The 14,715-nt window shown below is 39.1% G+C and overlaps 1 protein-coding gene across 1 annotated transcript in view; it reads right to left on the bottom strand.

The window, feature by feature from the left end:
* The window catches only part of LOC113477169 (macrophage mannose receptor 1-like), a 63,262-nt gene extending 48,779 nt beyond the window's left edge, over positions 1-14,483 (bottom strand). Inside the window, exons 1-5 of the mRNA XM_026843329.1 lie at positions 13,964-14,483; positions 9,660-10,061; positions 7,985-8,158; positions 3,029-3,193; positions 28-141 (exon numbers count right to left, since the gene is read on the bottom strand). Of these exons, the coding sequence (XP_026699130.1) occupies positions 28-141; positions 3,029-3,193; positions 7,985-8,158; positions 9,660-10,061; positions 13,964-14,024 (916 nt within the window). The 5' untranslated portion in view covers positions 14,025-14,483. The remainder of the gene's footprint in view (positions 1-27; positions 142-3,028; positions 3,194-7,984; positions 8,159-9,659; positions 10,062-13,963) is intronic.
* Between the last annotated feature and the right edge of the window lie 232 nt (positions 14,484-14,715).

Genomic DNA, 14,715 nt, shown 5'->3' with positions numbered 1-14,715 from the left:
ACTGTGTAACACCGTATTTAACCTTACCTGGAACCCAATTTAAGTATCGAAAAGGAGCTCCACCAACCCATTGCCATCCACTGTTGAAATTCAAACTGTTAAGACCAAACCATAGAGCAGAACTCAGTCTGCCAGTCAAACCTAGGTAACAGAGACAAAGACAGATACTGTAAATGCACAGCAAGAGCAAACACTTTCTCAAAACCTGAGAGATTAATTCTCTCTAAACCATCTGCTTCTCCTTTTTCCCAGTACAAATTTTAACAACTTTTATCCTTTTAGTTAAGGTGGCTATACTAAACTTGCAAAACATATCATGTTACACGGGTCACTATAGTTTTAGAATTTTCACGTTTTTAGGTGTGGACAATTTTATTACTATAGAAAACAAAATGACCCTTCTGCATGCTCTTTCTAAACCAATGATCATAAATACAAAACATTTTTTTTTCCAGAATTATAAAACATTAAATTGATAAAGCTGCACAAAAGATCACAAAACCAAAAATCAGTTTTCTGAAATGAAACATTAATAGTTTCCTATTATTTTCTCATAAAACTAACAAATGTCAGTTTCAAATTTATGAAATATTGTAAAGTTAAAAAATTGTTTGCATTTTATCAAACTACATTAAAATGTGATCATTCCAAACATTGTCTTTGTAACAGCACATCTTGTATATTTTTTGGTCTCATCTGATTTCATTGGTTTAGCCAGTGATAGGTCAGGCTTTCAAAGCCAGGTCCAATTTATTGCTTGAGTTCTGAAAAGCACCTCAAAATATCATGCTTATGTACGGCCCTGCTGAATTCTCTCACATTATTTACAGTCATTATTAATCAATTGTCTACCTCTGCCTTTCATATAAGACTTAGAAGCCCAGCTGGACAACTGCTGATTTTTCTGAATTAAATGTATTTCTGCATAGTTCACAGAAAACCATTGTGCAATATATTATTTATTTCTGCTTCTGTGATGGCATTGTGCCAGTATGTAATTTTGCTCTATATATTTTAGTTGTGTTTGACACCATGATTATGGGCAGCACTTGAAGCATGGCAAGGTTAAAAGGAGGGGTAGTTAAGCACAGGAAGGGACTGGAATATCATACCAGAGCCTGACTTGGCACCAACACATTAATGTGTTCCAGTACTTCTTCTATACAAACAAGTTGTGGTTAAGATGATCAAGAACTGAGTGTGATAGGAAATCCTAGTACTGCCAGGGTAGCTGTAGAATGAAAAACTGATTTCCACATATATTTGGCAGCCATATCTACTAGTTTGCAATTACAACACACTTACTAATAACTCACTCCTATATGTTAGTGCCAGATTGCTCCCTTGAGTATTAATTTCAACAATAACTTCATCAGACTCGGTAAAAAAAAAAAGACCTATGTTTTGACCAAAATTGAAAACAAAAGTTTAGACAGCAATTTTGCACATGACACCAAGCGGAGTTGTGCAGTTGATTCACTGGAGGGAAGGGATGGCATCCAGAGGGACCCTGACAGGCTTCGGGAGTGGGCCCATCTGAACCTCACAAAGTTCAACAAGACCAAGTGCAAGGTCCTGCACATGGGTTGGGGCAATCCCCAATATCAATACGGACTATGGGATGAAGGGATTGAGAGCAGCCCTGCAGAAGAGGACTTGGGGGTACTGGTGGATGAAATGCTGGACATGAACTGGCTTGCAGTGTGGAAATCCAGCCATATCCTCAGCTGCATCAAAAGTGTGGCCAGCAGGTCGAGGGAAGTGATTCTCCCCCTCTACTCTGCTCTGGTGAGATTCCACCTGGAGTACTGCATTCAGTTCTCAGGTCCCCGGTAGAAGAAGGACATGGACCTGTTAAAGCAGGTCCAGAAGAGGGCACTTAAAAATTCATCAGAGGGGTGGAACAACCCACCTGTGAAGAACTGCTGAGAGAGTTGGGGTTATTCAGTCTGGAAAAGAGAAAGCTCTGTGGAGACCTTCCCATGGCCTTTCAATGTATAAAGGGGGTTTATAAGAAAGACAGAGAGAAACTTTTTACCATGGCCTCCAGTGACAGGACAAGGGGCAACAGTCTTGAAATGAAAGAGGATAGAGTGAGATCAGATTTAATTAAAAAAAATTTCACCATGAGGATGGTGAGACACTGGAACAGGTGGCCCAGAGAAGTTGTGGATGCCCCATCAAGGCCAGGTTGGACAGGGCTTTGAGCAGCCTGGTCTAGTGCAAGATGTTCCTGCCCATGGCAGGGGTGGAGTGGACTAAATGATCTTTAAATGTCCCTTCCAATCTAAACCATTCTCTGATTCTATGAACTTACATAGCACAAAATATAGCTTATGGCACAGAATAGTTTACCTTCCAATTGATGTAACATACTCAAAATATTTTCTAATTTATTTAATAGATGAACTGGTGGACTGTTTCATGTGTGTACATAGGCTAAGAAGGTAATAAAGAAGAGACTGTTTCATTGTAGAATATAAATATATTCAAGTACACATTCAGAAGAAATTTTTCTCAGAGGAGAAGTTTGGAAATTACTTCAAAAACTTTGAAAGATATTGAAAATAAAACAAGCTATTTGTGAGTCCTTTTGTTTATTAGTTCTTTTTTTTTCTTTTCATATCTTAGCACAAACTGATGATACGACAGCTTTAATGAGATAAGCCAAAAATGCTGACTAGTACATGGAACAAATAGAGCACAAAAAGGATGCAATCTTGGTATCTGCATCTTTGGTTTACAAACTATTTTGCATTTTCCTGCATTTCAACTTTCATTCTTTATTGCTTGCATTACTTAACTGATGTATTCTTTATGTTACTGTAAGTTTCTGGCAATATTTAATCAGGATAAAATAATCATTCTCTGTCCAATTTTTCCAGCTGGATGATTCAAAGTAACAGTTTAAATCTACTAATTAACAGAAATGAACAAATATCAATTTTCAAGATGGAACATGCCATATAAGTGTTACCATTACAATAATGCATTTTAAAAAAAACCCACCTGATAATTATTACCCTACCTGTCAGGTATGTTTGTTCATGCAACTCTGTGATGCTCAGTAACTCTGCCTTCTGTTGTTGACAGCTCTTTCTTGCCTGATGCCATTTCAGAGCTGCCTCAGAGTTTATCTGGTACTGAACATTTGTTAAAGGATCTGTATCCCACAACAAATCAATACTATTAACTGTAGGAAGAAAAAGAAATGCTGTAAATGATCATGAAGACAGAACCAGATAAAATATAGAATAAATTGTGTAGCACAAATGTAAAAAACCTAAACACTGTTATAAAACTGGTTTGAAAGGAGTCCCGAGGCGCTCTCATGTGTTATAATCCAGGGCAGAGCTAAACCACAACAGCCATGTTGGACAGTACAGAGGCCATGAAACAAGGTCACCATTTTCCCTGGTATAACAAAGCTGATGTTTAAGGTAGAAGCTTAAGTGGCTAAAGTCATGCAAAAAGAGTTGCTTTGTCACTGTGAAGAAAAAGACTATAAACTTTCAGACTCATGCTAGCTAAGGTGTATATGAAGCTGACCAATTTTGGGTACTATGTAATGTGGCTATGGATTTTCTTACTGTGATAGAGGTAATCAGACCCAAGCCCTGAACACAAATTTTACATTATCAGCATCCATCTCACGTTTTCTGGAAATTCCTGATTTGTCTTATGCATGTATCTGACATACCATCACATCTTCTTCTCTGCCACATGACCTGACTGTGACCTCCTTGAATACCTGAACTTGGCACATTTAAGCAATGCCAAAACAGTGAAAGCATCATCCAGCATGGGCCAGCATTAGAAGTGACCTCAGAAGGTACCATATTCCTTACAACAGTGCAGTCTCTCCTGGCTCGTCTCAATTGAATCTCCACAACATGCAGTGTGATCTTGCTCTGCCAAAAATGGAACCTACAGGAGGCCCCAACACTGAGCTAAATATCACATAAAGAGATGAAATTTGCCTGACAAAAAGCTGAATATAGCAGAGGACCCTGTATATGTGCTGACAATGGGAAAACGACTGAAATTCCCACAGCCTGTAATCAGAATTTCTCAAGTTGCGAGCTGTGAAAAATTTGAAAGAGGTATTTTCCTCTTCTGAATTCAGAAAAACTTAGAAAACTTAAGTGTGTAAATAAGAGGAAAACAGTACAATAAACAAAACTCAAGACGAAGGATGATACATGTTAAATGTCAGCTGGTCAGTAACCAGTTCCACTTTTTCCTGTATTAAATCTGATTAAGTTTATAGATATTATCACTAATTCTTTTCAAATTATCATTATTTTAAAAAATCAGTTATAACCTATTGTAATAAAGACATTTGACTAAAAATGGAAACTTTCATCTCATTATTATTATCCACAAAACAACTTCTGTCCAAAATCTTTTACGACTATCAGAAGGCAAAATTTCTTCACTACGCTATGTTCAACAAGACCATAAATGACCGTGCACAAGCACAAGCCTGGGATAAAATGGAGATTTCAAAAGTAGTAAAATCTATACTTCAGTAAAAAAAAACTGTCTCTGACTTCATAGAAAGGGTATTCTAAATCTTGTAAAATTATCACAGAGGAAGAGGTAAACAAGTCTCAGGCATTCGTCCAACCTTCCACCTCACTTCCCCAGCCTCATAATTTATAGCTGACTTGCATATGGTGCTCTCCTGCACAACTTTGGTCTTTCATTAAAATAAAGTTAATTTTTGAGCCCTGGAAAATGTGGGTTTAAGACACTTGAGTTCTATGAGGTCAAATACCTACACAGAGCAGGATTTTGGATAATCTATATGCTATTTTTAAAGGCTTAGTAACCCCAGGGAAACCATAAGATGAATCACTTTTCTGGAATGATATAATTTAGCATCTAAACTAAATTAATGTTAAAACACACCTGTCCTTAGTACTTAACTGGAAAAAAAATTTAAAAGCTGAACTTTATTCCTACACAGATGAATTCAGCATGCAGTTTTTGTATACACCGAAATTAGTGAGAACTAGCTGTTTCCCCTATGATTACTATCAAAATCCCACAAGTACGATATAGTAAGTTGGAAGATTTAACTCATGTCTTTGAAATTTCTGTCTTTCGAGCAAAGCAAAGCAAAGCAGACCGAAAAGGTATTGAATTTCAGGTATAGCCCTTGACAGACAAGTTTGAACTTATAGGAAAGGCATGAAATCCTGACCAATGCAGACATTTTTACATTTATAATTTTAAAAATGTCAACATGATTAACAGATGAAAATAAAGCATTTTTCCTGAATCAGGAAATGGAAGAATCTTGAGAGATCTTAATTTCAAAATTGCAAGCTGAAATCTGGTCTTTGACTAGCAGTAACAATAATATGTTCTTGTTTGTTTAGTTATCCATCAAAAGCAAGTTGCAGTCTCAGTCCAATATCCTTGGAAACTGCATTAATAGAATCATGGCAAACAAAAACTGAATATAAAACTTGTTAGACAGTCTATAAAACAACTGTCATCGCTTCATCTCTGAGCACACAGTACGGAAGGAATCACATAATAAAGACATTACAGTTTATGGAAATTTATAGTATAGTGTATAATGATATAATGTTGTCAATACTAAAAGTCTAAATTATCCTGAGATTCCTTCACATGCTTATCTTTACTTAGATATCTTTTCCTAAAGTGCTCCTCTCTTTCTTTATCCTAGATAAATCTGTGAGGTCCAAAGTCAGGTTATGAGTTCCAGATAAATCAGAAGAAACAACAAAATCAACCCCATATAAGTTAGTTGACCAATTCACCAGGCATTTTGAACCAGACAAAAAAACACAATGACAAACCCTTCAAAACATCTTTAATCACTAGCATGAGGAAAAAGCCTGTCATAAAAAATAAATTCATTGTTTGTCAATGAATACAAGGATGTAGATTTGCCCAAAAATTAACATACCATGCTAAGACTATTTAAATATTTCCTCATTCTCTGCACTTTTTGTTTCCTTCCTAGTCAGCTGCAAGTTTTATGCATCACTTATAAGGCCTTCCAAATTCTTCACAGAAATTCTAGCTCTTTGATCTGTCAAGCAAGAGGCCTCAATGGACTTTTGCCCACTTGAATACGGCTATAGGCACACCTCATGACTCACTCTCCTGATGGCCTTACATGGCAACCTGTTTCCTTCCCCAGCAACTACTTGTATATAGCACAGCAACATGCTGCTTAAACAGACTCAGTGTAACCTGTAAAGAACCAGTATTTCCTAGGCTACTAAAAACTGTCTGATGCAGCAACACTTCTCAGTTTCTTCCTGTGGGATTTAAATTTCCTACTGTCACTGTATCAGCATCTTTGTGAAGCACCAAAGAAAGGGTCATACTGACAGTTATGGTACCTCCACTGGCCAGATTTCTTCCCCTCTATTGAGCATAATCACTGTTATAGGTATAGTCTTATGCCCTCTTCATTCTGGAGAATATTTGAGAGGGTTTTACTCACAGTGAGAAAAGGTGACTGGTTCGACTGATAATTTCACTGTATGTCCAGATCCCAGTATGAACAGCTGTAATAGTTTGCATCATATATTTTCATAATGGCACCTTTGCTCCCCAGACAGTTTAAGACACAACATTTTATTCTTATTAAATACACTTAAACATACAAAGATTTAAATGTTCTATGTTTAAAGGGGCTGTTGAAGTTTATTAAGGTATTCCTCTTTCATAGGGCTGACTAAAACTTCTGCTACTGCAGCCTGTCTCTCATTAAAATACATGACCCAAACTTGAATATTTTATAGCCAGTACTGAAGAATCAGGAAGGAAACATGCAAGCAATCAGCATAAAGCAGCTTTTTCCAAAAACAATCACAGCCATCTGAATGGATTTCCTTGAATTATGCCAAAGAATTAAACAAAATTTTAATGATGCCTTCTATTTGCTATACTCAGAGAACACTAGACAGGTAATATTCTTAAACTGATCTTGCATGTGCTGTATTAAGGGATTGATATTCCCGACATGTTTTTAATATCTTGAAATAATACTGGCATAGGAAAAAAAGTGCAATTTATATTTGTCTGAAATAATGAAAGCAACATTCATGGAAATCAGGCAAGGACACTAATACTTCATCATCAAACCACTTAGATCAACCCAAACTGTTTTCTTCACATCAAAGGAAAGACATATTTTTCTCCTTAGCTCTGACTGCGGTCAGCTGAAGCTTCACAGCAAAACACAGTAATAAAGAAGAAGGGAGGGAGAAGTGCTACCTCTCTCAGCATGACAGAAAAAGCAGCAGCTTGCAGAGAAAATGCTTACTACATATTTCACGGACATTTAGGGAAACTTTTCTCAAATTTAAAAGAATTTGAATACATACAAGCAAATTACTCCAGTTTACTTAAAGTAATATCAACATTTCTAAAGAAAGTTCTATATATTCATAATACTACAGTTGAAATTCTAGTTATACTCAAATCAGGCAATTTAAAATATAAATACTTCTCACTGATTTTAAATACAGAACTACAGCACAGCATATGGATTTGGAAAATACTGGGACTTAGTAAAAAGTTCATGTAAACTCCACCATGTTTAAAAGGCAACTTATTCTACAAAGTAGTATTAATTTTCAATTAAGATATATTCTAGCTTTCAATTCTACTACACAAATTTCTACATCGCCTTTTGCATATACTAATGTAACATCTTTACATCTAATTAACTTTCCATTTAAGTAAATGGTGTAATTACAAATTCCAGCATATGATTAATACACTTGCAACTGGATATAGTTGGTCAATTTTTTTTATGCTGAGCCCCATATTTGCATATTTAAGTAGTTCCTCGATGGATTGCATGCTGAATGGAGATGGAAAAATGCTTCATTTCAAACTGTATTTGTACAGTAAAGCACATGATAAGGACACCAATATTTCCAGGCAGCAGAATAACAGCACAGCAGAATCATGAACATACAAAACTTACATTTCAATGGGCAAAATCCATATATCTTGTCAACATCAAAGTCTGAAGTGGTTCCACACCAGAACCAGCCATCTGATCTGCCAGCATCTGTGCAGTCAGCATACCATTTATCACCAAACTTAAAAGGGAATACACAAGGTGCTCCATTGGCATTTCCTTTCACTGTGTAGGTATCTAAGGAGACACAACAATTTAAAAACATATAAACAATAATAAGCATAGGATATATATATATAAGTTCAGTTTTATGATCATGTTATAGCATATGATAGCAAGTAGAGACCTTGCTGGTTTGTTATACAAACTGTACTAGAAATAGGATATTGATAATTTTCCTCTCTAGCTCTAAACTGATACCCATGTCCACAATGAGACAAATTTTTATTGCTTAAGGAAACCACTGACCGAAACTGCCAAGACAAATACATTTGCATGCTAAATTTTACATGCGTAAGAATCAAAAGTATAAAATCCACAAAGTGAAGCAATTTTCTTTTTAAGCACAAACAGCTGCTGATTCTTCTGTCAATAACCCGCTCAAATGCTCACCATTTTAGACTGAGAAGAGCACATACATAGAAACTTGAAAGATATATACCACAAAATGACTCCAATATACTATGCTCAAACAAAATTTCATTGGCATCTAAAGATAATTTTTGTTTCACCAGAAACCTGACTCAATGAAACGTATCAAAAGTAACTAAAGCAGTTTTCTGTATGTGCACATGCAGTGTACACGCATTGATGGGAGGCCATACAGAGGAACACTACTTGACAGGGACTGATAGAAAGGTGACATAACAAGGTCACTCATAGAGCTGATAGAAAATGAAGATGGAAGGAATGGCAGGCCATCACTTCACCTCCACCCTGCCTCCTTTCACATAATTTACTTTGCTAGGGTTCTTTTATTCTGGCTTTAGACCAAGGATGAGTACTGTAATCAGCCATTGTGTAAACCACAGAAAATGCATCCATACCTCCCTCTGTCACCATTTCTGTTTATCAAAGAATACTTAATAGGAAGCCAAACGTATTCCCAGATACTTATCATGTATGTATGTATGTATGTATGTATGTATGTATGTATTGTACATAACTTTTTCAAATTTAACTATTTAAAATATCTTATTTCTTTGTCTAGCATATAAGCACCAACTCTTGAGACTTACTTCAAACACCTAGGAAGGTAATCTTCAATATACTGGAGCTAAAGATATCAAGAGTTAACTAAATCCTTACAGCATAAATAATATTTGCTTCCCAATAAAGAAAAAACAAACGAACAAACAAAAAAACCCAACCATAATCAACAGACTAATGTAGCACTTACACTACCTCTTTCTGTACACATGTAAATAGTAAAAGTTATCATTAACTGTTGTATAATAGTTACAGACATTCTGAATAACCATATGCTTTTTTCCCCTCTTCAAATGAATCACTACCATGCATAGTTAACTATCTATCACAATTTCAACAACTTTGACTAAAAAGCAAAATGAAGCCCTCAGAAAACATAAAACACACACTCAGGTATTGCTGTTTTCACCAGAAATCACACTCACTGATCATTAAAGAGGAGAAGGAAACTCTCCTATACTTTAAATATTTCAATTAGATACATATAGAAATGAGTTTGAAATACAGAAATTAATTTACAGAACTTTACCTTCATAGCCTCGAGAACACAGATCGTCTGTGGTTCCGTAGACTTTCCACCTACTCCAAAAACCAGATCCCTTGTACAGCATAATATTCCTTTCCTGTCTGTTTCCATAGTTGAAAAACAAATCTTCCCCTTGGATTGCAAAGAGAGTCTCATTTCTGCATTCCCATCGTTGAAGTTCACTAGCCTTGTCACAAGGATACAGAGTGACCGGAACCCAGTCTTTCTTCGAAGGCACTCCCAAGCACAATTTGAATGCTATGCTCATAAGCTGGTGATCTGAGACCCACCTGAATTTTTGTGACTCATTTTCTTGAACACAAGGAGCAGTAGTCACTGAATTAGAACTTTGAGCCAGTACACAACGCTTGTGATCTTCATTATATATTAAGAAGATGCTGGTATCTGCAAGACAAAAACCACTGGAATCATTTGAAGTAATCTTACCTATTATCCAAATAAAAGATGAATCCAGACACTACTCTTGGGGTTAAAATCTCATCACCTGTTCAGCAAAAGAAGGTGCACTACTCCTGTGGCCTATACCTGCTAAAATGACTGTAGAATGCAACTAGTTCAGATGTTTCATTTCAACTATTTTGTGTCAGTGGAAGCATCTACACTCAAAAGTGCAAGGCAGCAGAGATGCAGATCTAGTGTCTCCTGTAGATCTAAAGCGTGGGTTAAACTGAAGAGGAAAAATACACTCATGGTATCATTTCAAGCTGCACCCATGGGAGTTAGCCAAAAAAGGGAGCATGCACATCTCACAGTGTACACTGCTGAACCTGACACTGAGCACTCCAGCAGCACTGGCTTGATTTGGGCTCCCAGGCATGAGGAGATGACAACAGGTTCTAAGTTCTTCAGGCTTCGTTTCCCCACGGTGGGGAGTTCTGTTCCCATAAACTCTGCTAAAATCCTTAAAGTCTTACCTGGGGGAAGGATATTTTTTTAAGCTTTATACACAAGCTACTTGTAGGGCTACAATAGCATATTCATTTTTCACTCAACTTCAGTCATCAGTGATTTCTTTCTCCTTTCTTACCTTTCTCCATTATGAATGAATGAATGAATGAATGAATGAATGAATGAATGAATGAATGAATGAAATACTGACAACAGTGGGATTTGCCATCATCAGGTATGCCTCTTAATGACTTATGAAGATCCACCAGGCTCTTCATAGCTCCCAAAGTTATTTATCCCTCTCAGTAAATAGTGCTTCACAGCATGCTTTTTCACGTATTCAAGGTTTATTTCAAAACTGTAACCGCTAGAATAGTTTTTAGCCGGTCTTGCCCAAAGACTGAGAATTTCTCCTCTCTTATTCCCTTGAGATACATTTTAGCACAGTAACTTAATAGTTCTCTCTGATACTGAATTTCATAACATAACAGGATACACAAGGTCCTAAAACTGTATTTTAACTGGACTACAAGCTAGGAAAGATAAATACTAATTTATGTGACTCTGGGGACTGAAACTAATGAAAACATTATTTATTTTAGTGTAAGATTAACAAATTTAACAAATTCTATAACAGAGAAATATTTAAGGGGAATACAGGTTAACCACAGAAGATTTTCCCTTCTCTGCTGAGGCTCCAACATGGAAACGATCATACTTTTTTGCAGAAGAACAACCTGGGAACAAATAACCTCTCTCTCAGAGAAAGAGCTGACCTAGATTTATCTCATCCATGGCTCAGTTTCCTTCTCCTGTCCTTTGACTTCCAACTCACTGGGAAGTAGTGTAAAACTGATGAGTACTAGAGACAGAAATTGTTGCCTTCTGCCAATCTGTTTTACTCACAGACAATACAAGGAAATGTATAATTATCACTGCTCGTGATAACTTTTTTATTCTGCTTTTCTATTACCATTTAGCATAATGTTATTGTAAACTGATATATGCAATGCTTGCAACATTCTTTCTCCTGAAATCTAAATTTAAATTTCTGGGTAAAAGAGATGTCAGACATTTTCATATGTGTAGAAAACACTGCTTGATCTTTCAAACTGTTAAAATTGTATTTGTGACCTAAAATAACATTCTTTATTTTATGCAGTTTATACTGTTAAAAAGAGGATGATGTACATGTGAAAAAGGTACCCCAAAGTCAAAAGCCTGGATTGTTACACCCAAGCCTGAAAGGGTATGGAGTTTTGGCTTCAGAAACAAGATTAGAAAGCTGAACAAAGAGGTCTGGCCAGTGGAGAGGAGAGGAAAAAAAAAAAAAAAGACAAATCTTTGGCCCCGTGCTAATCTGACTGTACCTTTACAAAGTGTTAGTGTCTAAACACAACACAACTGCTTATACAAGGGCCCAAGCACACACGGGACTCTGACAGGGAATAATACCTAGGTAAGCAGCTATAGAACCAACACAGCCAAGCAGGCATTGAAAATGAGATGGCACCAAAAAAGGAGAACGGTGCAGGAGGTGGCAGGATGCAGGAGCAACTGTGGCTGAGACTGTAGTTGCAGGATTTCCTTCCCCTCAGAGTTGCTCCTGTCTCATCCATGACCATACCGCAGACTTGTGGCATGGTCCTGTATTGCTCTAGTTTACAGCTTTATTTCTGTATTTTTTCTGCCTGCTTGGACACCAAAGAGGATTCCTATACAACACTTTCCATGTGAGTTATTAGATAGTATAGAAGAATATGAAACAAGACAGGTATTTGTGCAACACTTTCTATGACTTGCCAGCTCTTCTCTGTAAACACCTGATAGCACTCCTGTCAACATGATGAGTTGTATCTGTAAAATGGGTTGAGCAGAATTACTCATATAACCATTAACTGTGTTTCACGGTTTTGTAGCAACATTTGTTATAGAGCTCCCATAACAGGGTGCCATTCTTCACTATAGATAAGCTGTAGGTGGTACACTTAAAGGTCCACCACAGCATGATCATGAGTACCACAGTCTTGGTACTTTCAATCACACCACTTTCTAACAGAGTAATCTATATTTTGAAAATGACTCCTGCAAGGAGGTTCCTTAAAAATGTATAGGAGCATGCCAGGCATAGGAACCAACTTACTTCACTGCTATAACCTATTCAGGGAGATCTAGCATCTTTTCCCTCAAATGTCCCAAGCAGATGCGAATGGAATTTTTCTCACAGGCTTTCATTTTTCTTCATTCACCACACTGTGACTATTTGCCTATCTCTGGCCTCAGTTTATATCTAAAGAATTGTGCCAAATACTGTAAAATCTCAGTGGTCAATTATCTTTTCCACAGTAGTGACTTCCAGTATGCCATGATAGCTTCATACTTTCCAGAATTTACAAACTATCACAGATTATGCAAATATAAATCAAGAAGTAACTCATGAAGCCAGTGAAGTGCTACCAGTGTCAAACACTAATGGAGAGCATGCCAAAAGCCAGAGGCAAGAGAGGGGGGAGCAAGAGGCAGCACGCAGGTAGGCTGACTGTCTTCTCCACACAGGTTCTCACTTACCAGATGGCCTACAATGATTGCTGCTAATTACACAAAGCAAGAAATGTTACAAGGCAGTGTTATGAAGTTTTGCTTCACTAGACCTCAAATAGGAGAGTGGAGGATGCTGAGAGGCTTTTAGGAAGGGCAGATGCAAAACTTTCACCGAAAAATAGTTGTAATCACTGTAATCCTCAGAGCAAGCATGTGCAAGCTTCAGGTGTCACAAAGAAACACAGCTTTCACCTGTTTTCACAGCTCTAATCCCTGTCAATACCCCAGCTACCTTGACATCCCCCCATGAAAGCTATCTGTCAAAAACAGGTCCCCGGGGCCCATCACAGACCATAGGGACCCCCCACACCAGGCCCTTCTCCAAACCTCGGCGGTGAGGAGTTATCTGAGGGAAAGCTGGGTGATGGTGTTAAACTGATCAGGGACCGAGTGCCCAGAATGATGGGGGAAACTGAGGCACTGCCCATGACGGCCCTGTTTGGCACCCACAGCGCCACGGGCACCCAAAAGGCCGCCTCGTTGGGCAGCTTCGCCCACCCGGCACTTCAGGGTGCGGGCAAGGAGGGGGAGGCAGTTGGGGTGGGAGGCTGAAGGAGGGCCCGAGGGGAGGCGGTAGCACCCCGCCGCATCGAGGCTCCCCTCAGGCAGCACTGAGGGGGTTAAAATGGCCGCGGGCTTCTCCACCTGCACGACCGGTCTGTCGGTCCGTCCGTCCCCCTCCATCACCACCACCCCACCCCGTCCTCAAGCCTCAGGTCAGGCTAGGCTCGGTGCCCGCCGCGACCCTGCTCTTTTCTCGTTATGTCTTAACCCCCCCAGCCCCTGCGGACACTTACCCAGCAGAGGAAAAACCCGGAGGGGAAGTACGAGGAGAAGCAGGAGCAGGGCGGGAGCCATCGCCGCGCCTTCGCCCGAGGCGCCCCGGCGCTGAGGAGAGAGAGGGCTTCCCGCCGGGCAGGTCCTCCGCACTTGTGAAGGGCTGGTGGATCAGGGAAAAGCTCTGGGCTCGAAATGATAAGGAAATATCCTGTCACATGGGGCGTTTTGAAATAACAGGAATTCGCTGTTCAAACTTTGCTTTCCTAAGCTTTTTTTCCCTCAGCGGAGGGAAGAGCCTCCTTCCAGGCACATGCAGGTGATAAAGTGGTGATAGCTGGGAGGAGGGCTGTCTCTTTTTGTTGTTGTCGTTGTGGTGATGGTTCTTTTTTTTTCATCCCCTTTGTCACCCTGTCAGGGTTGCATGTGGGTCAGTGGTTTGTTTTCCAAGAAAATTAGCCAAACGCGCGCTGAGGGAGCAGGACATCCCCCACACCCCCTTCTCTCTGGGGTGAACCCAAGTCTCAAACAAAACCCCCGCTCGAGCGACCGGGTTTCTCCTGAGAGCGAGGACTGCAGAAGTAGCAGAGACCTACTTTTGGGAAACCGGGATTTGGGTTGCTCCCCCCGTCCCCCATCACTCCTCCCCCACTTGCGAGCAGGTTGCTCCAACGACCGCCGGGGAGAGGAACGCGGGGAGGCGGCCGGGACCGGGGCGGGCGGCGCAGCCTCTGCCCTGGGGTGGGAAGGAAGAGCCGGAGGGGACGCCCAG

Source organism: Athene cunicularia (genome assembly GCF_003259725.1).
Source record: "Athene cunicularia isolate RWA chromosome 2 unlocalized genomic scaffold, athCun1 chr2_part1, whole genome shotgun sequence".
Taxonomy (NCBI): Eukaryota; Metazoa; Chordata; class Aves; order Strigiformes; family Strigidae; genus Athene; species Athene cunicularia.
Note: the sequence above shows the minus strand (reverse complement) of the source record. Positions and strands in the feature narration are given on the sequence as shown.